Source organism: Falco rusticolus, chromosome 8, assembly GCF_015220075.1.
Source record: "Falco rusticolus isolate bFalRus1 chromosome 8, bFalRus1.pri, whole genome shotgun sequence".
Taxonomy (NCBI): Eukaryota; Metazoa; Chordata; class Aves; order Falconiformes; family Falconidae; genus Falco; species Falco rusticolus.
In genome coordinates this window covers 1,650,374-1,673,598 of record NC_051194.1, presented here as the reverse complement: position 1 = coordinate 1,673,598, position 23,225 = coordinate 1,650,374, and the positions used below count along the sequence as shown (strand labels likewise).

The following is a 23,225-nucleotide window of genomic DNA, read 5'->3' as shown; positions in this document are numbered from 1 at the left end:
CCGCCGCCGCTACTGCGGGGGGCTCGGTGCCAGCGGCAGCCCTGGACCCCGGAGCTCCGCGCCCGGGCGCCACCGCCCCTCCCAGCCGCCGGGGGCGCTGCGGGGCCGGGCGGGCCCACCGCCCTTGCCCCGCCCCCTCCCTGCGCCGCCCCAGCCGCGGCGCCGGCCGCGGCTGGGCCGAGCTGCCGCCTCGCAGTCCCCGGGCCCGCTGGCGGCTGCCTGCGGCCGAGGTGAGCGCCGGGCCGGGCCGGGCGGTAGCGCGGGGCTGCCGGGCCGGGCCTCTCTCCGCCTCGGCGGGCCGAGAGCCCCGGGCGGCCGCGCTGCCCCCGGCGGGGTGGGGGCGGGCTTGGAGATTCTTTCCGGTTTGTTTCTGTTTCTTCTTTCGTTCCTGCGCCGCGCGGTGCTGGGGCTGCTGCCCCCCGGCGGGGAGCGGGGGGGGCCCTGCCGGGCTGCCAGGCCCGGGGGCCGCGGCCATCGCAGCCTGCGCCGGGGAGCTGGAAAATACCAACGATCGTATCGGTGCTGTGAGTTACCGGGCGGGCCCGGGCCCGCGCAACGACAGCGCCGGGAGGGGTCGCACGGCGCCGGGCGCTGCGGGACGGAGCGCGGGGGCCGCGAAGCCTGGGCAGCGCCGCCAGCCCGCTCCCGGCCAGCGCGGGCGGGCCCCGGGACCCCCGTCCGGTAAGGGCAAGAGGCCCCGGGACCCCCGGGAAGGGAGGGAGCCCAGGCCGGCCCGGCCGGCAGCTGCGGCCCGCGGTCCCGGTCCCACGCCCGCCCGGTGCCTGCGCGGGAGGCCCCGGCCGCCGCCAGCGGCGCTGCGCGCACGGGGCTGTTGCCGCGCCTGGTGCAGGGCGCTGGGCCGCGGCCCCGGTCCGGTGCTTGCCTTCGGGTCCGTTGTCCCTTTCACACGCTCACGGATTGTGCCCCGCCGCTTTTGCCGTTGGTGTATTTCACCGTTTCCCGCCCCCCCCCCCCCGCCCGGCCTTGCAGCTGTCCTTGGCCATCAACACTTATTTACGGTCTGCTTTTTGACTTTCCAATGTTCTCTTAAGGTGCTTTTTTTATTTTATCAAGCTATCGATATTTTTGAACCTGTAAAAAAGCTGTGTTATATTTTACCTTGTTTTATATCACTTACTTTGATTTCTAATCTTATAGTAGTATAAATAGCTACCAAAATTAACAATTTGAATAGGGTGTGTTAACTTGGTTGATGTTGTAGAGTGGTGTTAACTCCACAGGAAATTTAAATGTCTTCAGAAGACAAAGAAGCTCAGGAGGACGAGCTGCTGGCTTTGGCTAGCATATATGACGAAGATGAGTTCAAGAGAGCCGAGTCTGCCCAAGGAGGAGAAACAAGAATTTGTCTGGAGTTACCCCAAAACTTCAAAGTATTCGTGAGCGGTGAGTTGCGATGTTCTGTGTCACCCCAGCGTCAGGTTGTGCCGAGCCGATTGTCTGGTACTCGCATGGTGGTTGCTGCGGTGGTCGCTGTGGTGGCAATGTGTAGGAGCACCCATGGAGAGCACCAGGACCGACCCTGTGCTGTGCTTGTGCTGTTCCTGGCGTTTATACCCGAGCTGGTGGTTTCATCAAATATATATATAATTTCTTTATTGAGCTTTAAAATTAAGAGATGAGTAATAGTATGCCTTTGGAATAATTAAGTTTTGGTGTTGGTTTTTTTTTTCCCCTTGAGGATAAGTCTTTCCAGGTTCTCGGTTTGCGCAGGATCTTGTATTTCACAGTCCTAGGGTTTGCTGTTTTAATCGTATAGACGCAAACCCATGATATTTTACTGCACTGAGAAGTTTTTGTTATTTACAGTTGGATAAATAATTTTAAACCCAGAAATCTATCAAATGAAAAGACATATATTGGGTGCTGTCATAAACAGGTGCAGTTCCTTAGTTTTTCCTTTCTTGTTATTTCTCAAGCTGTCTCAATTGTCTCTGATTCAGACAGTTCCCCGGAGAACCTGCAGAGCGGTGGGTTTGAGTACACCGTTTGCTTTCTGCCTCCCCTCGTGCTGAATTTTGAGCTCCCACCAGACTACCCGTCAACCTCCCCACCGGCGTTCACCCTCAGTGGGAAATGGCTCTCCCAGGCCCAGGTTTGCACAATGGTTTTAAAATTTTAACAGAGCTTTTGTGTTCATGAGCAAGTTCATAATTAACAGTGCTCTGGGGGATGTTAATATAGTAGATGAAAGGAAAATTAAGACACATTTACAATTACTCTTTTAGTTGGCTCTTCTTTTCTTTCCTACCCGTTTGTGTTTGGTCACCATTCTGAGGAATGACAGTTTGCATCTGTGAGCATTATTTTATGTGTATTCTCTGTATATATTAAACCCTCCAGAATCTGAAATCTTAAGTGTGCACCAAGGCTGGCTGTGGGAGGGGAGGAAGATGGTAACAAGTTGTCAGAACTTACTGAAATCTGGAATGTTTTTTTCTTCCCTAGCTCAGTGCTCTTTGCAAACACTTGGACAATGTATGGGAAGAGAACCGAGGCTGTGTGGTCTTATTTGCCTGGATGCAGTTTCTGAAGGAAGAAACACTGAATTACCTGAATATTTCCTCCCCATACGAGCTAAAACTGTGCTGTCCAGGGAGCGGGCAGAGCAGGACACCTTTGGTCCCTCTTGACAGCGAGGATAGTGGTGGTGCAGCAGGCTGTGCCGCAGCCAAAGAAGAAGTCATTGATGCAAGAGCTGTACAGGATGTGGAATCATTGTCGAGTCTGATTAGGGAAATCTTGGACTTTGATCAGGCTCAGAGGAGGAAGTGCTTTAACAGTAAGATGTACTTGTGCAATATCTGCTTCTGTGAGAAGCTGGGTAGTGAGTGTATGTACTTCATCGAGTGCAGCCACGTGTACTGCAAAGCCTGCCTGAAGGACTACTTTGAAATACAGATCAGGGATGGTCAGGTCCGCTGCCTCAACTGCCCGGAACCGAAGTGTTCTTCTGTTGCTACTCCTGGCCAGGTAATAGAAGTGTGCAAGCAAGGGTGGTGGCATTCTGCTAACTTGCCAATAATTACAGAAGACAAAGTGTGGCTTTTCATGGTGAGCATTGTGAATGAATATCCCCAGGGAAATTTTTTTCATGCTCTGAGCCACACAGAGGCATCGGACTTAAAACCAGATCACTTTTGCCTGCTTTATTAGTACTGGCATTGGTCAGAGGTCTGAATTAGTGTCCCATTGCATTCAACACTGCATGCTTTTCGTGTGATTAATTGTTATTAAAATAGCATTTATAGGAGTATTTTCATGACCCACGGGAGACTATAAAGTGGATTCATACCAGCTGTAGGTACTTTTTCATTGACTTGCTGGTTTTTGCTGAAGCTTGCCGGCTCAGAATTTCAGATGCACACAATCTGTCTTTGATCTTTGCTTAGGTGAAAGAGCTGGTTGGAGAGCAGCTGTTTGCGCGCTATGACCGCCTGCTTCTGCAGTCCAGCCTGGACCTGATGGCGGATGTAGTGTACTGCCCCCGCCCGGGCTGCCAGACACCGGTCATGCAGGAACCGGGCTGCACCATGGGCATGTGTTCCTGTTGCAACTATGCTTTTTGTACCCTCTGCAGGATGACTTACCATGGGGTCTCTCCGTGTAAAGTCACCGCAGGTGAGTCATCGTATTTCAGAAGTGGATCGAGAAGCAGTTAAGTCTCATGTGAAAAAGACTGGAAGTCAGAAATGAAGCAAGGAAACTCATCACTGTGTGAGCTTTCTAAAAGATCAGGCAGATTCATTTGGAGTAGGTCTGTTGCTGACAATTAAAAATTGTTCCTTTGACACGCCACAGCTCAGGAGGTCCCTAAACTGCTGATGGCCAAATGCTGAGGGGCCATAGCAGGGAAAGAATAATTTTATATGTGCCCTTTTTTAACCTTTCCTATGAATCCACTACTTTCTGTTGTCAGAGTTGATGCTGGAATTAGGTGGATGCTACTCTGCCTGTTTAACCTCAAAATCCAGTGACAAAGTTTCATTAAATGTATGTTCAGAAAAAATATTTCCATTCTTCCATTTATTTTACATTGTAGACTTGTTCTAATACCATTGACTTGTCTCTTATTATAATGAAACGGTGTAAAACAGTTGAATTTTGGGGTAGCGGGGTTTTAATAGTCTCATCTTTTTCTTATGTATTCTAATGTTGCACTTGCTTTTTAATTAGTGATGTTAGTTTCCTTCGAGAATACTTCATGCTGTTATTAGCTGGACATCTTTATATAATATATTACAAAAGCTGTTTTGTTTTATTTTATTTCCAGAGAAATTAATGGAATTGCGAAATGAGTATCTAGAAGCAGATGAGGCAGGTAAAAGATTTTTGGAACAACGCTATGGCAAACGGGTGATTCAGAAAGCCCTTGAGGAGATGGAGAGTAAGGAATGGCTAGAAAAGAACTCAAAGTCTTGCCCTTGCTGTGGGACTCCTATAGAGGTAAGCATGGAAGGGAAAGGCTGAAGGATCATAGTTACTGTTGAGGGTTACTAACATAAATCGACTCAGATCTTATTTAGGCTGAAACAGAGATTTGTTTGTAGCCTCCAAGTTCACCTGGGTAGGTAAATTTCTAGGAAACAGTATGAGAACTTTCCATTTCTGTCTGTGTTCTGTAGAAAAGGTGATGTTTCTGGAGCTCAGGGGCTTGAGTAAATATAGCAACTGGTACTGTTCAGACTCAGTACTAAAAAGATCCAGGTTGACTATGGATCCATATGAATCCCTTTTGTTTTCCCTGTGTTTCAGGCTACTGCTGTTTCAGGCTACGGCCAGGAGATAAAACTAGCTTCAGAAAAATGTTAATTTCCAGTATTACTAGTGTTATAGCCAATTCACAATTCTCTGATTCTAGCCCCTACTTCTTTTGAAGGGTGAGAAGATACCAGTGTTACGATAGAGTTGGTATAAAATGTATTCATTAGCTGATGCGGTTTTGAGGACTGTTACCACATAGAGGCAGGCCTGACTGATTTTGTTACTGCTGTTTCTTGTTTTCTTCCCCTCAGAAACTAGATGGCTGTAACAAAATGACGTGCACTGGCTGCATGCAGTATTTCTGCTGGCTTTGTATGGGTTCTCTGTCAAGGGTGAACCCATACAGGCACTTCAACGATCCATCTTCCCCGTGCTTTAACAGGTACGTATTGACGTGTCCCTTCTAGTGCTGTGCCACTTATTTTTCTCCTTTTTCTTATAGTCTCTCCCAGATTATTCTTACCTTGAAATCTGTAGTTACACGGTTTCTTCTTTCAAATATTTACACCGACAAGGACTCAACACTAACAATAAAAAAACAGGAGTGATTCGGGATATGGTTTTGCTTTTTAAGAACTTTTGGTTTATAAATTCTAGAGAAGTCTTCTGGGCCTGTTCCTAATACTTTATTTGCTGCCTCTGACTGGGAGACAGCCTGTAGTGAAGTTTCCTTGGAGATGCTCAGGGGCAGCACAAGGTTTTGGGTAAGAGCTGCTTCTAAAAAGCTGCAAACTTGCCTTATGTCATCTCTATTAGGGATGTATCCAGAGACAAAGGATGCCGCTACTGTCAGCCCGAGCGAAAGGGCAGGCGGGTCAGAGAGGAGTCGTAGTGGCAGCCTCTGCGTTTGTGTGTATTCCGTTGGGTCCTGTGCCCACTGCGGTGACATGCAGTGCCTGGATACAGAAGTCAAAATACCAGTAGTTCACTCAGTCCTCCACTGTGTTCTGCTGTAACAGATGTGCCTGACAGGCATTACTTTTCTCTTCTTGGCCCTTCTTTTCACCATTCCTTCTCCCAACAGGAATTTTTTCACTTCCTACCCCATTTTCCTTTCTGGTTTTGTTCTGGTGTTCTTTTTTCTGTCCATTTACCTTAATCTCTGCCTGTCGAAATATTTTCTTGCCTTTTGTTTGCCCCACTATTTATATGTTACAGCTGTTTGCCCAGCTCTGTGTTGTCAGGTTAGATTGTAAGCTGTTGGGAGCAGGCAGGCTTGGCCTGCTGGAATATTGCTGCCTAAAGACCAACTAGGAACTAGTGGGCTAGGTGTCTTCTCATGCAGTTTTGGATTAGTAATAATTTTCAGGGATTTCTTGAGATGACATGTTTGTGAGGTACTGCAAAACCTTCTGGTGTAATGTGCTGTAGAAGTGCAGAGTGGCTTATTTTAATCAACTTTGAGGACAGCAGCATGAGGGGTTTATGATACTGGAAAAGAATAGTGAAACTTTCTGCTTTTGTATTTTTTGTCACGTTTAGATTGTGGGTTTTTTTAACATATTTTACTTTTTTAACATCCTGATGTAAATTATTTGCTTTCTTTCAGATTGTTTCAAGCCATGCATATTGATGGTGAGTTCTGGGAAGTTGAAGACCAGTAGCTTTTTCTAGCAACAACAGCAGAACAAACCAGAGACAGATGCTTTCCATTTTTGTGTCATTTGTTTGCTTTTCACTTCCATTACATGATAGAAGAATAACTACCTTGCACTGCAGGATAGTCACATTTCAGAGGCTGTTGCCAAAACCAAAGGAGACCATTTTACCCATCTTGTGGTCAGGATCACCATGGAAGGCCCCAATAATCATATTGATTGTTAAAGACAAATACAACCAGTCAGAAGTTGGAAAATTACTATGAAAATACTTACTAAGGGGTGCCCCTTTTTTAAAAGCAAGCAAAAAACCTGAACCCCCAAATCATAGAAGTATTTGGCAGTTCCCTTTAGGGAGGCTGACCTTTCTAGGATCTTGGCTCATATCCATTGTGAGTTTTCGGGCACTTTTATTATGGCTGTAGTGCTCTTTCTGGAACTGATGCTGCTTGGACAGGGAAAGTTTTCTGATTCAATACAGAAAATTTCTTCCGTATTTAAGCAGCTGAACTTGTTGCTTCTATAGCATTTCCTGACCCATTTCTCTGAAAAGCAGCCCTGTCACTGATACTTCCTAATGATGCTAAAGTTGATTATCCCTAACCCCCTTGTTACCGGCTCTAGTGCCTGGGCCTTTGCATTACTAAATGCTTTGGCAGAAAATGGATGACAACCATTTCCACAAATTCAAATCAGTCTGACTCATCTCAGCATTGCTGTTCTGTTCACTCGCGTTGCCTCTCCTTATTTTGACAGTGATGAGTGCTAAGGCGATGAACTGAGTATGTGGCCAGTGAGAGGGTGAAAAGTGTGTCACATATTGAAACACATTTTTATGGATACGATACATAGTTGATATTAACTTGAATTCCTCAAGATACTGAAAATTACCTTGTCTTCTCAGATGGTGAAGTAATTTATTTTTTACTAACCCCTTCATATGAGGAATTTGATTAGTTGATAGTTTTGCTTCTGGACTTGATGCCTTCTTTCCACTGTTTTTGCCCTTCAAATTATTTCAAAACCCAAGTTGTTTACCCTAAAAGCTCAGTAAGTAGTTTTGTGATTGTGAAAGTAATTACTGGAGGGAGCCACTAATTTTTTAGAAGTTTTTCCACTTGCAGAATGCTCTAAATATTTGTTTTGAAATGAAAACTGCATGTGCTGTGTTCAGAACAAATAGCAGGGTCCAGATGGATAGCTCAGGAGCTGAAATACTCTTCAGAAACTCAAGGTAAACACCTCTCACTCAGTTTTGACCGATAGTAAATAAATTTATGCTCGGATAATCTGGCCAAAATGAGTGCTGATTTAGTTCCCTTCACAGAGGATTAAAGTCTGTGCTATTAGAATTGGCAGTGATTAAAAAGATGAGATGATAAAGAGTGGATCTCTTTGTCTCGGTTTAGGCTATAGGACAGCATGTAGGGAAAGTTTACATTGTGTATGGTTTGAATTGTATTTCCTGCACCTTTCACATGCACTAAATTCACTTTAAGACAGTAAACATAGTTGTCTCCCCGTTTTGTCTTCAGTCTGGCATGTATATGGCAGCACAGGTTGTGTGTGGGACAGCTCTACTTTGCGTCTGGGTGATGATCGCTTCTAGCCCACATCTGCTACAGGGCCAAGGCCCTCGTGCATGTGGTCGTCCATAGAATGATGTCGACCAGACCTGGCTTGCACAAAGCTCTCAAGTGAAGCTGGCAGAGGATGTGTTCAACTGATAAATATTTGGACATTTATGTATGCAGAGTGCCCTCTGACCCATGAGCCCTCATTTCCTTTCGGAGGTACGAGCCCCTAACTCCTACGTGGTGCCATCGTTGACGTTGCTCTGCGGTCACTGCACTGGATGTAGCCAGCTCTGAGCTGCGATCCCCAGTCATTTCCACTCTGGCCACAATTTTAACTCTACAGGCTGAATCCAAAAGCTGCCTGCTTTCAGGAGGAGCTTCTTCCTGCTGAACTGCTTTTGTGGGCAGATGGGCAATGTCTGTGACACGGGGTGTGTGCTTAAACCCCGTTGTCCTGCCTGGGTGGAGGATGGATCTCTTAACCCTACAGGAGGCTGGGCAGGTCCCCGATGCCAGGGGGTACACTGGGATGAAAAGCTGTGGCTGGGGATGTCTGCCAGAGCGTAAGTGCTACAGTGAAGTATTTGAAGATGTTGCAGTGAACTACCTCTGCTTTTCAAGAACTTTGGAGAGAGAAGGAACAGTGATGTAGTCACCACTGTGTCTGTGAACTCTGGGCACTTGGGGACCCCTGGGCTGGAGCTCCTACATTCTGCAGTGAGGCAGAAGGGGATAGACCCTCTGAAGAGGGGACAATCAGCTGGTGTCGCAAAGGTAGGACAGCTAAAACCAGAACCTGTCTTTACAGGCAGACAGCATGGTGGGCAACTCTGGTAATGTGCTGCAGTTTCTTCAGGGTTTGGGGGGTTTCCCCCTCTTGCAGACCTCACTTTCTCCATTTCTGTGCGTGCACCAGCAGCATTAGATTATTTGCAGACACTGTGGTACTAGGTAGAGAGCTGTCACCCCCTCCTTTCTCCATCAGGGATCCCCACTTTTTTACATGAAATGGCTGCTGCTGGCAGGACAGAACCATAGCAGGTGTTCGGTGGAAACCTGCCAGCAGACTGGACAAAGCAGGCAGCTCTCGAAGCAGGGAGCAGCAGCAGCTATGTCTACCAAACTGCTTTCAATACAGCTTTGCTTCTAGGCAACAGAGAAACCTTGTGCAAGCTACGAGGTCTTTCTCATGCTCTGAAGGTTGTGGTGGTCTGTTCAAAGATGGTATTCCAAGTCCTTCCTGTTCAGCCACAAACGGTCCAGTCAATGTAACCATTAAAAAAAAAAAAAAAAAAAAAAAGACATTTAGTGTAGAAAGTTACATTAAAGATCGAAAGCTTACAAAATTTCTGCATAAATAAATGCTGCCTTGTTTGTCTTGCTCCTCATGTGACTGCATTTGATAGGAAACTCGGGAATCGAGTTTCAGAACTGGTGGGTTTTTGCCAATACAGGCTGTTGTCCACCTGTGTGGGGCTTCTGTAATTAAACACAGGCTGAAGCCAGGGGGAACAGGGTGGGGTTTTGAGGGTTATATGGCATGTACTTGTAGCAATATAAAGCACTGGGCAGGGAAGGGGGGGATGTTGAGGGGAGAGAGAACCACTTCAGGCTCTGCACTGACACAAATTAAGACAGTACTGAGCAGCACAGGGAGAAATCACTTAGGTTTAATCTAAACAAATCTACCCTCCTGTAGTGTACTTCATAAAGCACCAGGGCATAGAAAATTATACCCCAAAACTGAACATGTAAGGCTTATTGTGTGACAACAAACAAAAGCATACCGATACATAAAATGCATTATCATTACAGCACTGGTGAATGCTGCCTATAGCCTCTCTCTTGCTGAGACAGTAGAGCTCAAAGCAGGGTTCAGACAGGGCTTTATCTAGTCAGGTCTTGAAAAACTCCTAAGGACTGACTGCACACCCTCTCTGGGCAGCCTGCCCCACTGCTTGACTGTCCCTCTGGGGAGTTTTTTTTCCTTACATCCAGTCTAAGCATCTTGTCTCAACTCAAGCCCCATTGCCTCTTCTCATCTTCCCCCATGCACTGCCCAGGACAGCCTGGCTTCATCTCCTTGATGACCTCCTCATAGCTGTGAAGCACACTGCTGTTAAACGGTCACACTAAAGCTGCGCAAGCTCAGTTCACATTTTAAATGACTGTAATGCAAGAGATTTTTGTGAGGGGGAATGATACAAAAGGTACCTGTCCTAACAGCAAGGAATGCATCCCAAAGCGATACCCATTTGGTTTCTGCAACATTGTACTTCCCTGTATCTTCATATTTGTTTTGCGGCCTTCAGTCCATTCACAGATTAAAGAACTCATCCTCCATTAACTTTACCTTCAGAGAGTTAGTGGAACGCAAGTGTGCTGGAGCCCATCCTTATTTGGGTAATTAAGGCAGGTGTTTGGCATCTGTCTTTTTAATGGACAGAAGCAAGGACACAATCATTTTGCTGATTTAAGAACAAATACAAGTTTCTGCAGCAGTTCCCTTTTCTCACAGCTGGTTTTCAACAGAAAAGCTGGTTCAGCACTACTCCGATTAATCGCTGTATGGCTTCTTAGACTGGCTCCTTTCTGCTTCCATCTCCTTCATGCTGTATAAGGGTTCCACAAGCTTGTTGTGAACCAGCATTAAACCTGATGTACAAAGTAAGAAGATTACTTAAATAGATAATAAAGCACAATTCTCATTCATTGGATGCTAATGAAACTAGACATTGCTAGAGCCCTTGGTCCCTTGCTCCCATACCCATACAGTTAAGCATTTACCTTTGTACTTTTATTATTGCTGTACACCTCAGCTGTTATTATTTAAGGAACATACTCCTTTGGGAGCTGATCAAACAAAGATCTAATGGAAAGCATGGCTTGTGCCATTTCAAAACTAACAGCTGCTTGGCCTGGTCAAACGCTCACCTTTAAAGTATTTCACTGTCTTAACTTTGAGTTCCAGCGTGGCATCCTCATCACACACAAACACAGTGTTGGGGTGCTTCTGGAAAGCAGATACTGTCCACATGTGGTTGACACCTTCCTCAATAGCTTTGTACAAAGCAAAGGCTTTGTGGGCTCCTGTGATAAGAATCATCACCTGGACTCCGAGACACAGAGGATGGCAGTTAGGGTCCAGAAAATGCATTCAGAATGAGCACACCCACCCCCTGCTGAACCGAGAGCAGGCTGAACCTGGTGCCTAACAGGGGGAGATCTCTGTCATCCTCCACAGAGGCACTTCACTGTATCACAGTTCTGTCTGGATTTTATTTGTCAAATTAAATCATAGCCTGATGGGTCATTGTAACGTTTCACATCCTTTTAGCTCCCCTGTTAGGCACCTATATGCGGAGACTTAACAAGTATAAATCAAGGTATAGTCTCAGTTAAAAGTTATCCCATACAGTTTTCATGATCTGCTGGTGTAACCTCAAGTCAACCAGTGACTCTTGCAGTTATTTCCCCAGATGAAATTATTTACCGAAGACATCCTCCCAAACCTTTCTAGCTCCCTGTGGATAACAGCTGTACTGCAGGGTTATGCAAATTTAAGTGTGAGCAGAGCGGAAATGGAAGACAGAGCAAGAGCCTTTCCACAGTGTTGCAGGATGCAACAGAACAGGAGGATCAGGAATTCAATTCAGCCGCCTGTGGCAGGAAAAGCATAAGCTGGCCTGTGCCAGCAGGGTGCATTGCTGCTCCAGGACTGGAAAATCTTAGGTACTCCAGGAAGCCCTGCTCAGGAGCTACTGTATGAAGTCACTGCTTTTCTCCTAACCTCTCTGGCATCCATGACAGTGCCTACTCCAACTGTCAAAGCCATTGTGGGGACTTTGGAGAGGTCACCATCAAAGAACCTGGCGTTAGCCAAGATAGTGTCCATAGCCAAGGTCTTCACCCGTGTCCTGGATACCAAGCTTGATCCAGGCTCGTTGAAGGCAATGTGACCGTCTGGGCCGATACCTGTGACGGAGACAGTTTGAGAAAGTCTGGCTCTAACAGTTATTGTAGGAGGCAGAGCCAACAGCACTCCTATTCAGGAGGATATAAAGGGCATTCAATGCTTCCAGGAACAGATACAGATTGGAGGAAAACACTTGCAATTTTTCTGCTCAAGCTCAAATTTTCTTCTGGTAGGAATGACAGCAAAAGCCCCCTCTGAGGCCAACAGAGACTCTGCCCTAACTGTGCTGGGAGAACAATAAAGCAAAGTAGACAGCAGAATCTTAAGGCAAGCTGATGGGAAAAGCTTGCATTAAGCTCGTGTTGGCTCAGAGGACTCTACTCCTAGCAGCTTCCTCTTTGCACTGGCAATTGTAATACAATTTATATTTGGTACAATTCTAGCCCAGCTTGTTTCTCCTACTAATTGTTTCCTGAACAATTCACTTACTAGATTGGAATACTTAAAACTGGAGGAGTGGTACAGTGAAAGACAAGGTTGCCAGCACCCATGAGCGCCCAGAGTGACAGAATATGGGGTGGGTTTCAATGCAAATCCACTGGACTGCACTGAAGATAAACTCTCCTGACAATAAGTGAGATAGCTGGTGGAAGACAGGCAGTGCTGCCTGCCGGTGTTCAGAAACGGCTAGTCCTTTGGGTTTTCACCTCCAACAAAGAGTTCAATTCCTCCAGCGGCTTTGATTTTATCCTCAAACGCATCACATTCTGCTTGTAGATCAGGTGCATTTCCATCCAAAATGTGAACGTTTTCTGCCAAGATGTCAATATGCTTAAAGAAGTTATTCCACATGAAAGAATGGTAACTTTCCGGATGATCCCTTGGGAGACCTGGTAACAGAGCATGCACAGGACTAAGACCAACTGAAAGAGTTCTCACCTGTAACAAACACCTATATGCCCCTGCAGTGGCTTTGGTAATAGAGCACGGCTTTCTCTGTCTGTCATTTGTGACTCCCTCAACTTCCGTGAGTTGTTTTTATTTCCCTAAATAGCAAAATTACAATCAATCACAATAGCTCCTGTAAGACATGCTCATTTTAACATGCAATAGATGTTCCAGAAAAGCAGGCACGCACTGTGCCTCATCTGTTACTAACCTTCCAGCCTTCCTTCCAGTTCATATTAGGAGGAATGATTAAAAAACTGTGCAGAAGCCTGGAAAATAACTTTGTGCATTTCCCCCCCACCTTACATGCTATAAATCCACACTGGACTGCCTACTGTCTAATGTTGCTTGATAAGGATTGTTCACAGAAAAAAATTCTTGACCAGAGTAAAATCAGCATTAGCAAATATTTAGCTTGTATGTTTTTCACCTTTGGAGCTTTAGGCTTGCCACTGATCTCTGTACCCTTTCTTCTGAGAAGGCTATTTCACCACAGCTTCATAAATGAAAGAATCCTCTGCTATCTTAGCAGGAGCGCACGTCGGTTACAGAAGGGCACTTGGACAGGTAACACATCAGTCCTTGTAAGAGATCTGAAGCTCAAGCGACCTTTATAATCCCAGAGCAAAGGCGGTGGTTCATACTGCATGCTCTCTCAGCTTGAAATGGTAAGGTGAGCCCTTAGCTGATCGATACGTAAGTTCAGGCAAAAATACAGCAGTGCCTGCTGCGCGCAATACCGGGCAAGCCCTGACACCCTTTAATACTTCTTGTGCATGCTTTCAAACTGGCCCTGTTCACTCCCTTGGCTAATACAGATTTTAGCCCTTCCTACCTTGCCCTTTTGCAGGCGGGATGCGCCCCACCGGCCGCGGCGCCGGCGCGGGGGCACAGCAGCCACTCGCGCAGAACGACCAACCAAAGCCAAACGCTTCTCGTGTGCGGGCACTCACCCACGTACTCGTCCATGTTGAAGGTTTTCACGTACTTGAAGGAGAGGTCCCCGTTCCGGCAGTACTCCACCAGCTTCCCGTAGCAGCCCAGCGGCGTGCTGCCTGCGGGGAAGGTGCCACCTCAGCCCCGGGGAGAGGCCCGCGGCCCCGCTCCCGGCCCCGGCACCCACCTGTGGGCAGCCCCAGCGTGAAGAACCGCCCGGGGCCGGGCCCGAACTGGACGATGCGGTTGCGGATGTACTTGGCGGCCCACTCGCTGGCCTGCTCGTACGTCTCCAGAATGACGAGCTTCATGGCGGGGCCGGGCGTCGCCTGGGCAGGGCGGGAGCCGAGCTGAGGAGCGCCGCCATCTTACCGCCGCCGCCCCGCTCACCCGCGCACCCACCCGCGCACCCACCCGCGCACCCACCCGCGCACCCACCCGCGCACCTGCCTGCCTGCTGCCGCCGCGCTCGCGCTGCCGTTGCCCGCCGGTCTCCTCAGCGGGCACGGCCGCGGCCGCCCTCCGCGCCCGCCCCGAGGTGGGCGGTGAGCGCCGGGCCCGGCCCCTCCCGGCCGCTCGCCCCAGGAGCCCGCGGGCGGGAGGAGCGGGCCGGGCACTCGCCTCAGGAGCCCGCCGGTGCGAGTCACCCCCACAGGGTCACTGCGCCCCCTGCAAAGGCCTGACCAGAGCTGTTAACTCTTCAAGAGCTGTCCCCTTCACAGGCTGCTAGCTCCAAAAGACTAATAACAGTTTGGGTATTTTAATCCTTCCCCCCCACCTTTCTAACTTTGCTGCACTGGTACTACAGGAGAACTTGTTTCAGCAGCACTGTGAGCAGTATTAGCTCCTCAGTTTGGAAGCCTTATGACAAGGCTCTAAAGCACCGTGGCTGGCTTGGAGAAGACAAACAGTAATACCACATTTTGAGTTATTAGATCAATTTACTATAAACTGCTGAAAACTCCAACTTTAAAAACACAAACATCATCTACGAATGTCAAAACGATGCAGAACTTCAAATTAAAATACGACTTACTAAAAAACAATCCTGTTTTTTTTACTGATTTTCACCTAGTAGCAAATCTTTAATCATTATATACTGAGCTATGGTTATGTATATATGCAGTTCAATGTGGAGAAAAGCTTCTATGAATGCACTCATGTTTTCGCCACTGCATGATAAGTACACACTTAACACACAGCCTACTAGATCCCAGTGCAAGATGAAGAAATGAAAGAAAAAAAGCTGAAGGGTTTTTTTCATTTTCTAAGACTAAATTTCATAGCTTTCTGCTAAAAATCAAGACTGAATACATTTTTTGTCCACAAAAACTGGACTTAAAATTATTTAGCATTTTCAGTGTTCACCACAGAGCAATTCTGCCTGGAACAAAACCAGTTATTAATTTATCCACTGAAAATATTTAAATCATTTAGCAGAAGGAATTTTGAGAAATCCAAGGCAAATTCTTAAGTGTTATGGATGAAATTCATACTCTGCAATGACAGCAGCACTATTTTCACTTTATAACAGTTTAGGTGGTGCATAACCTTATGCAGGCTTGTCCTCCTCCACTTCAGAGTGGATTCATCATTCCTTTCATTACAGGACAGCTGGAACACCTGGTGACACACCACAGGAAGCTGTAGCAAATGTGGTGTGATCATACAGTGTTTCATGCCTGGAGTAATTTAAAAGCATGGGTGTCCCCCATTGCCAAGAGACCATCTGCTATCATAGTTTTGTTTAACTCACTCTTTTTTTTCCCAGTTTTGTCCTTCAAACTGCACTTAGAAACCTAGCTCAGGCTCAGATTCTCATCTTTCAGAAATTGCCTGGGAATTCAGCAATTTTCCTTTATGCTTTCAGCCACCCCGAGACAACCAGGCCTGTTCGCATATCCTCACTGCTGCCAGAAGGCAGGCTCTTGTCTAAAGACAGCCTTTCTGATCCAGTTTCTTCCACTGAACTTCTTTCAGGTGTTGAAAAGACCTACGTAAGGCCAAGTGTTCCAAGAGGCACTGAACAATTTTTCCTCTCTCGGATGCCCCTAGGTGGTGCCCACAATGTGCAGGTGAAAGGAGAATAAAAACATTTTTTGTCCTACCGAGCCCCACCAGAGACAGATGGGCATCCCAGACTCCAGTGTGCAGTGGTGGTTATTTAGTGTTGCTTTGTGCCTTTCCCAGATACTGGAAGCAGCTTGGCTAGTACTCCTTAGAACAAGGGTCTAGGAGTGTGGAGTTTACACAGTGCCTCCCACAGCATTCCTGGCTCTTCTGGCTGTTGCCAGCTGACAGCAGGAATGAACTATGGAAAGCAGTGTCAGAAAACAGAAGTTATACACTTCCAGATTTAAGTCATGCTTTTTATATTTAGATATGCATTCCAGAATTTGTCTCCAGACACCCTGAACTAGAAAACAAAACAGATTTCTACTCCTTCCAAGTTCAGGGAGAAATTGGGAAAGAGGAATTAACGCACACGTGTGGGATGGCAGGTGGTGGAAACCACCAAAACCCAACAAACAAACCAAACCCAAAATCCAGCCAAGACCCTTAGTCTCAGATTCCTAAAAGAGAGCAAAGGAACCTAAACTGCATAACTTGACATGATTGTTTTCATACTTAAGACTAGACCTACAGTTACAAGGTCATTAAGCACTACTAATGTGTGTATTTCCTAGTCAAACCATCCCAGCTAGTTTTGTTCCTAGACATAAGGTGGCAGCACAGGGACACAGTCCCTGCAGCCTGTTGGTGCTGCCTCCCAGAAAGCGACCAGCTCAGTTACACGTGACACAAGCTGCTCTCTAAAGTTGAGAAATCATCAGAAAACTCTAAAGCCTGCACAAAAGAACTTTGCGTGTAATTCTTTCACCTACTACCACTTGGCCACACCTGCCCTCAAAAGCAATTGTAAGCTACCACCACCCTAGAGAAAAAGCGCAACATCCCTGTCGCTTCCTGTCCTGCCAGTCGCTGCTGTCAGGCACCCAGCTTCTCCAGCCCATGAACCATGGCATGCATTGCAGTCTTTCCTTCACCTCTGAGAATCGCAATAGCCCCTACTGGAAAAGACATAAAAAGCAGCCGCTGCCCACCACCCAAAAAAAACGCCCAACAACCCACCCACACAAATTCTGGAAGACCCTTCTTTCTGTCCAGCATTCCTGCTTCAGAAAAGGAGGATTGCTTCCTGCTTCTGAGCATTTGTCTCCTTCAGACAGGAAAGCTTATAAAACCCACCTTGCAAGAATACTGAGTGGTTTCATATTTCGAATGGAACCTATATGCATTTACAATCAGCCTGTAGTTTGGAATGTGCATTCTCCAAAAACCCACAACGCCAAGGAAAGCCTGTGTTTGTGTCTTACCCGCTAGTGGAGACAAAGCTGTTTTGTTATCACATCATGGGAATCTCATGACATCCATCTTGCCATTTTTTCCCCCCAAAACTGGATGTCCTGTGCAGGTGCCTTGACCTTACTTTGTTTTATGGCAAAGCCAGCTTTCAGAAGGATTGGAACTATTTCTTCCCTTTCACGAAGACTTCTGCTGTAATGCCCCACATGTTGATGACATGTTTTCGAAATTTTTAAACGCTTCTGTAATTAGCTGGGAGAAGAGCAGTGGGTGTAGGAAGATGTTTCCCCCACAGGTTGGCTCTCTTGAGAAAAGGCAAAAGGTGTAATTATTAATAGTTCCCATGAGATGGCACCAGAAGTACAAAGGTGATCACAATACTGAGTACACAGACCTGACTAGTTTCACAACCAACAATTCTAGCATACTGCAAGCCAGTACTACAAAGTACAACAAAACGAGAACCTTGGCCCAGGCCCCAAGGGCAATAAATACCAAAGCAGCGAGTATATGCTGCAAGTAAGGTGTCACACAGCTCTGAGAACAAGCGCAACAACTCTGAGAGTAAATAAAGCAACACTGTGACTGGTGACCATTAAACCAATACAATGAACACTTAACGACAAACTTGTTTCCACACACTCTGATCAGACCTGTTGTTATCTCAACCCTTCATGCCCCATGTCAGATGCCAAAAAGGAATGTCGTGGTTTAACCCCAGCCGGCAGCTAAGCACCACACAGCTGCGTGCTCCCTCTCCACTCCCTTCAGTGGGATGGGGAGGAGAATCAGAAAAAAGTAACACTTGTGGGTTGAAATAAGAACAATTTAATAACTGAAATACAACACAATAATAATAATAATAAAACCAATTGTTATTAAAAGGAGAGAGAAAGAAAGAAGAATAAAACCCAAGGGGAGGAGGGTGGACAACCAAGTTATGCACAATACAATTGCTTCCCGCTCACTGACTGATGCCCAGCCAGGCCCCCAGCAGCGATTGGCAGGTCCTGGCCAACACCCCCAGCTTATATCCTCAGCATGACATCCTATGGTATGGAATTGCCCTTTAGTTAGTTCAGGTCAGCTGTCCTGGCTCTGCTCCCTCTCAGCTTCTTGTGCACCTGCTTGCTGGCAGAGCATGGGAAACTGGAAAATCCGTGATTTAGAGTAAGCACTACTTAACACACTGATGTTTCAGTTGTTACTATCAACGTTATTCTTATAATAAATCCAAAACATCATTGCACCAGCTACTAAGAAGAAAATTAACTCTATCCCCGGCCAAAACCAGGACAAGGAATCTTTAAAAACAGAAGGACCCTATACAGGAGGCAGGTGTACATAAGCCACATGCAATCAGGATGCTGACATTTACAATAACAGGAGAAAAAAAAAAAGCACTGGCGATCTTAATCTAAGAATCACAGAAAAGCCAAGAAGCATTTAAAAGCACATGGTTTAGGTGATACAGATGAAATTGTATTTTCCTGAGTAAAGCACAGACCAGCATTCATCAAAACACAAGAACAATTCAACATCCCTGCAAGGGCAACAAAATCCAAGTAGCTACTACAATGGGACATAGTTTCAAAAAGAGAGTTAAACTATTTTTAAATAAAGAGAAAGTAGTAGTGCAGCTAGAAAAGTAAAAACATTTCCTAGTGACAAGAAAGCTATTTAAATACATTACCAATCACTTTTTATTGCCTGTTAGGAAAGGCTAAGCACCAATCAAAAATAATAATTCAGACAAAGTGGAAGAATGACATCCCTTAAGAAGTGGAAGTTATGCTGAAATGCAGAAAATAGATGAGGCTGCAAACTATTGTATTAAAACACAATATGGCAGGCCAGAAGTATGGCTTGGGGAAAACAGCTTGCAGACAGGAAGAGAACCAAGGACTCCTTTCTCAGCTGCATCAGGGACTGTGAGACAATCAGAGAGTTCTTAAGGCCAACTGATGGTCAAAACATAAGGAGGGCACCAAAAGTGATTTTTGCACCTATTTTGTTTCAGAAGAATTCCTGTGACAAAAACTTCCTTTACAGCAGTTGCGTTTCAGAATATTTTAAACTGAAGTGTCTGTAGGATAGATTACAGAAGAGATTAAGCCATCAAAATGAATAACAACAAGTCATTAGACCATATGGTATCCCTTCAAATGCTCAACTTGAGGATGAAATAACAAGCATAATAGCTGTGGTGTTCTACCTCAGTACTAGGGGACTGGATGGTACCATACATAACATGAATTTTCATAAAGGCTTCAGAAAGCTACAGGCTTATAAATCCTACGTCCCCAGGCATGCTAGCAGAAGCTAGCTACAATTAGTGGGTACATGAATAAGTAGTAAATTGAGATAAAACATCAGTACAGTTTTTGTAAAGGAAGTTCTTGCCTGCCAAATCCTTTAGAATTATTCTGAATAATCAATGAGCACATGGACATGAGAAATTCTTCTAATGTACTGTATTTGGATTTCTATAAACTGTTCAGTACAGACCCTTTCCAAAGGCTCTTAAACTACATTGCGTGGGAAACATTGCGTGGGACAACAGGAACAGTTCTCCCCCAGAAAAGCAACTCATTAAAAGGCTGAAAGAACTGGAATAAACAGCCAGTTCGTAGTTGGGCAAAAATTGCCAGCAGACTCATGCAGAGATCTCTGCTTAGCCCTAGGAAACCATGCTTCCCGAGTGCTTGAAAACGGTCAGGTGAATACTGAGGTGACAGATTTCTAACAGTGTAACAATGTGCTCCTTCTGTGTAGTTAAAGAAATGCCCCTATAGAGTTGCTGCAGGGGCTAACAACATTTTGGGAACAGACAGTAAAGCTGCAGATGAATTTCTGTGTGGATAATGAAAAAAACCTACTAAACAGGCACAGGGGATGGGGGTTCAACATTTGAACATTATATACTGTATGATGGTCTCTGAGAGAACTGTTATGACCCAAAAAAAGATGTTTATAATAGGTTTAAAAGCTCATTGCTGAAAAGCCAGATAGGAAGTTTGGAAATACTCTGAAAAGAAAAGAAACATAGGAGAAGGAAAAAACCCAACAACCCATACGTTACAATTAATCCACATAATTCCTCTGTCTTGATTGTGGTATATGGCACAGGCTTCTACCTCTCAGAAGTGACAGAGCAGTATGACAAAAGGTACATTAATGGATGTGAGTTTAAACACACCTCTCCATGCAGCACCTGGATATGCTAAAGTTCACCTTTCCCTCAGGCATCGGTTGTGGTGGGTAGACCTTGGCTGGACACCTGGTACCCATCAAGCCACTCTATCACTCCCCTCCTCAGCAGAACTGGGGGCAGAAAATAAGATGGACAAAATGTTGTGCGTCAAGATAAAGGCAGTTTAATGAAGCAACAGCAAAAGTCATGCCCGCAGAAGCAAAGGAAAACAAAAGATGTTGTTCTCTACTTCCCATCAGCAGGCGATGTTCAGCCACTTCCCGGGAAGCAGGGCTTCAGTGCGCAAAAGACAGACATCATAAATAATGAATGCCCCCACCTTCCTTCCCCTTTCTCTTAGCTTTTATGTCTGAGCAGATGTCGTATGGTATGGAATATCCTGTTGGTCACTTTGGGTCAGCTTTCCTGGCTATGTCCCCCCAAAAATCTTGCCCACTCCAGAGAGCTGCGGGGGGGGGGGGGGGGGGGGGGGGAGGGGCTGGGGAGCCTCGCTGCTGTGCAAGCCCTGCTCAGCAGCAGCCACAACACTGGTGTGTCACTGCCACCTTTCCAGCTACTGATAGAAACACGGTGCTGAGGGCTGCTGTGGGGCTCAGCCCGACCCAGTACCATTGCAAATGCTAAAACTTTATCTAGCCTAACAACTCACTTGGACAAAGTTAGATGAAATGTGCAAAGACATGTGCTCTATCATGAAATTTATCAGCAGCAGGTCACAATCACCAGAATACTCCAGGGCTACCTTGGAGAATGGACCAGAGACTGAACTTCTCTGGACTGAGTATGACAGTTCCTTTAACAAATTTCATCAATGTTTCCTTGCTTTTTAACTACTATATGTTAATGTAGGCATGCTTTTTTTAAAAAAAAAGGGTCGTGTGTTCACTTGATGACCCCAGAGATCTATGGCATATTACAGCCACACTCACAGCACATCAGGTGGCCTGTTTTGTCCACAAAAGGCCTTCCTCCTTGGGGAAAACCATGAGATTCATTGACAGGTTCCACCATTAAATTCAATGCCTCGCAGTTGCTTTCCAGTTCATTTGAATGAATCCGGAGTTTCTTGTAATTCTCAAGCTTATTTACACAAACAGGAGCTAAGAATCATGGCCAAGACCTTTAATCACAAGTATCTTCAGATCAAAATGCTGCTGCTGTACATTTCCTTCAAATTTGTGTCAGATTTCCAACTATATATAAAGATACTTCCAAGTCCAGTCCTCCAGCTAATTAGGAAGAGGCCATATAGACAATATTCTAAGAACCACTGATGACATTTTGTTCCAGGAAGTTTGTAGTAAGATTTACCCATCAAGTCTCTCCCTTCATTTCCTTAGGCTTCAGCGTTCTTTCAGGTGTTCCAAAAGCACAGTCAAAACTATTAAAAGTGGTAAAACTAAACTCATTAACTCCAGAGCATTCATTGTCCAGGACTTAATTACACTTCTTTGACCAATGTTTAGGTTTTACTAAGGTGTGTTTACAGTATTTTGAGGGTTTCCTGAGGCTGCCGTGACTAGAACTGCTGTACACACAGACCTGGACACATAGTTCCAGCTCACGCTCTCAGCCCAGAACACCACATGTCAGAACACACCAGGCAGCTCAATGATTTAGTATGCAGCCCGGCACGTTCAGGTAGGCAACCTGAAGGCTACCCACAGCTGCGCAGTCAAAGGAGTGCAGCGATTGGTATAAACACATTTTAGATGTTCATTATGCAACATGTTTTCAAAAGCTTGTAAAGCTATCCCCAACTAAACTTGTCAGGCTGGAGAACAGCCACGACCAGGTAGCAAGTAATGCTCAGGCTGTGTAAGTTTTAACTGCATCTTCACAAGATGCTGGAGGCGCTCACCACCTTTTAAAGGTCAAATCAAGCATCTCCCTGTCCCTCCAGATCTGATGTTCACAAGTCTATTTGTGATCAACAGTTTTATTGTACAGGGGAAGCCCACTATTGCAGTAATCAAAGTAACAGAAATCAGGTTAAATCACTCAGGTCAACATTACAGAGGACACTGGATAGCAGAACTTCTAGCTACTGACATTCTTACTGGTATTGTTGTGTATCACACAACATTTTGGAGATACAAAAAAAACCCCTGTAGTATGAAAAGTTTGCAAAACAAAAAAGATAAGGCTATATGTTTATTTAAAAAAATAAAAAAGCATGCTTTAATAATGTTTTTTATAGTTAAGGAAGTGAAATGTGCACGCTGGAAACACTTCAGCCTAACCATCTATCTTTTCCATTACAGTGGTGCTAAAGTACCATCAGAAATTGAAGTCTGCAAGTGCTAGACACTGTATAAGCATCAGCCTCTTACTTAATAGGACAGTTTCATTAGTGAAGTCAAGACCATAAATCATTAAAGTTTATCAGTCAAGGCTGGCTTTTTAAAAACAGACACTTTGATTATAGCAGAACAATGTAACTATTTAAAAAGTTCTTGTTCTTTAGCTATGGCTCACATTTCATCCTAGTCTCACAATGCACTTTAAACCATTTACCCTTCCTTCTAGGTCCAATAGTGCTTGTTAGGCAATGTAAACAAGTGAAAACATGGAATGTTTAGCTCAAGAATCACACAGACAAGCCATCTTCATAAATAACCTATCTCCTCTCATAACTCTTGACAATTCTAGAGTCTACCGGGCCACAAAAAAAAACATTGACAGGAACAGCCACTTGTAACAAAAAGCCAAATACCCTAGCTCTAGCTGACAGTTTGCTTTTGAAAGGGCTAAAGCCCCCCTACCAAGCCAGCCTTCAGCCACTCGCCTCAGCTTCTGCCAGGCTTGGCAATGGCGGGGGCAGCTCTGCTAAGGGCGCCTGCTGCAGCTCCACCACCTTCAGCCCCCTGCGACCAGCTGCAAGGTGA

At 45.6% G+C, this 23,225-nt stretch overlaps 2 protein-coding genes across 7 annotated transcripts; one reads left to right on the top strand and one right to left on the bottom strand.

Annotated features, from left to right (window-relative positions):
- Nucleotides 1-130: 130 nt before the first annotated feature.
- RNF14 (ring finger protein 14) lies at nt 131-9,753 on the top strand. 3 transcript variants are annotated; one of them, XM_037397210.1, is made up of 9 exons: nt 131-230; nt 1,242-1,404; nt 1,962-2,113; nt 2,467-2,991; nt 3,411-3,639; nt 4,292-4,464; nt 5,034-5,164; nt 6,332-6,357; nt 7,916-9,753. In XM_037397210.1, the coding sequence occupies exons 2-9, from the start codon at nt 1,251-1,253 to the stop codon at nt 7,987-7,989; spliced, it is 1,464 nt and encodes a 487-aa protein (XP_037253107.1). In that variant the 5' UTR covers nt 131-230; nt 1,242-1,250; the 3' UTR covers nt 7,990-9,753. The 3 variants fall into 3 exon arrangements, with proteins under 3 accessions (XP_037253107.1, XP_037253109.1, XP_037253108.1); XM_037397211.1 differs by lacking the exon at nt 131-230 and adding an exon at nt 233-362; XM_037397212.1 differs by lacking the exon at nt 7,916-9,753 and having other exon boundaries at nt 6,332-7,902.
- A 599-nt stretch (nt 9,754-10,352) lies between these two features.
- GNPDA1 (glucosamine-6-phosphate deaminase 1) lies at nt 10,353-17,153 on the bottom strand. Of its 4 annotated transcripts, none has more exons than XM_037397217.1 (7): nt 17,135-17,153; nt 13,945-14,086; nt 13,775-13,876; nt 12,581-12,763; nt 11,748-11,932; nt 10,892-11,066; nt 10,353-10,612 (listed from the first exon to the last, which is right to left on the bottom strand). In XM_037397217.1, the coding sequence occupies exons 2-7, from the start codon at nt 14,066-14,068 to the stop codon at nt 10,515-10,517; spliced, it is 867 nt and encodes a 288-aa protein (XP_037253114.1). In that variant the 5' UTR covers nt 14,069-14,086; nt 17,135-17,153; the 3' UTR covers nt 10,353-10,514. The 4 variants fall into 4 exon arrangements, with proteins under 4 accessions (XP_037253114.1, XP_037253113.1, XP_037253112.1 ...); XM_037397216.1 differs by lacking the exon at nt 17,135-17,153 and adding an exon at nt 14,204-14,325; XM_037397215.1 differs by lacking the exon at nt 17,135-17,153 and adding an exon at nt 14,204-14,303 and having other exon boundaries at nt 13,945-14,107.
- Nucleotides 17,154-23,225: the final 6,072 nt, after the last annotated feature.

What these genes read in the sequence shown, in the direction of transcription:
- RNF14 (XM_037397210.1), top strand. Translation starts at nt 1,251, where the DNA reads ATGTCTTCAGAAGACAAAGAAGCTCAGGAGGACGAGCTGCTGGCTTTG. An exon ending in CTGTTGCTACTCCTGGCCAG is followed by an intron (nt 2,992 to 3,410) that starts GTAATAGAAGTG and finishes ATCTTTGCTTAG; the next exon opens with GTGAAAGAGCTGGTTGGAGA. An exon ending in TCTTCCCCGTGCTTTAACAG is followed by an intron (nt 5,165 to 6,331) that starts GTACGTATTGAC and finishes GCTTTCTTTCAG; the next exon opens with ATTGTTTCAAGCCATGCATA.
- GNPDA1 (XM_037397217.1), bottom strand. Translation starts at nt 14,068, where the DNA reads ATGAAGCTCGTCATTCTGGAGACGTACGAGCAGGCCAGCGAGTGGGCC. An exon ending in CACGCTGGGGCTGCCCACAG is followed by an intron (nt 13,877 to 13,944) that starts GTGGGTGCCGGG and finishes CCTTCCCCGCAG; the next exon opens with GCAGCACGCCGCTGGGCTGC. An exon ending in GACAGTGAAATACTTTAAAG is followed by an intron (nt 10,613 to 10,891) that starts GTGAGCGTTTGA and finishes TTTGTACATCAG; the next exon opens with GTTTAATGCTGGTTCACAAC.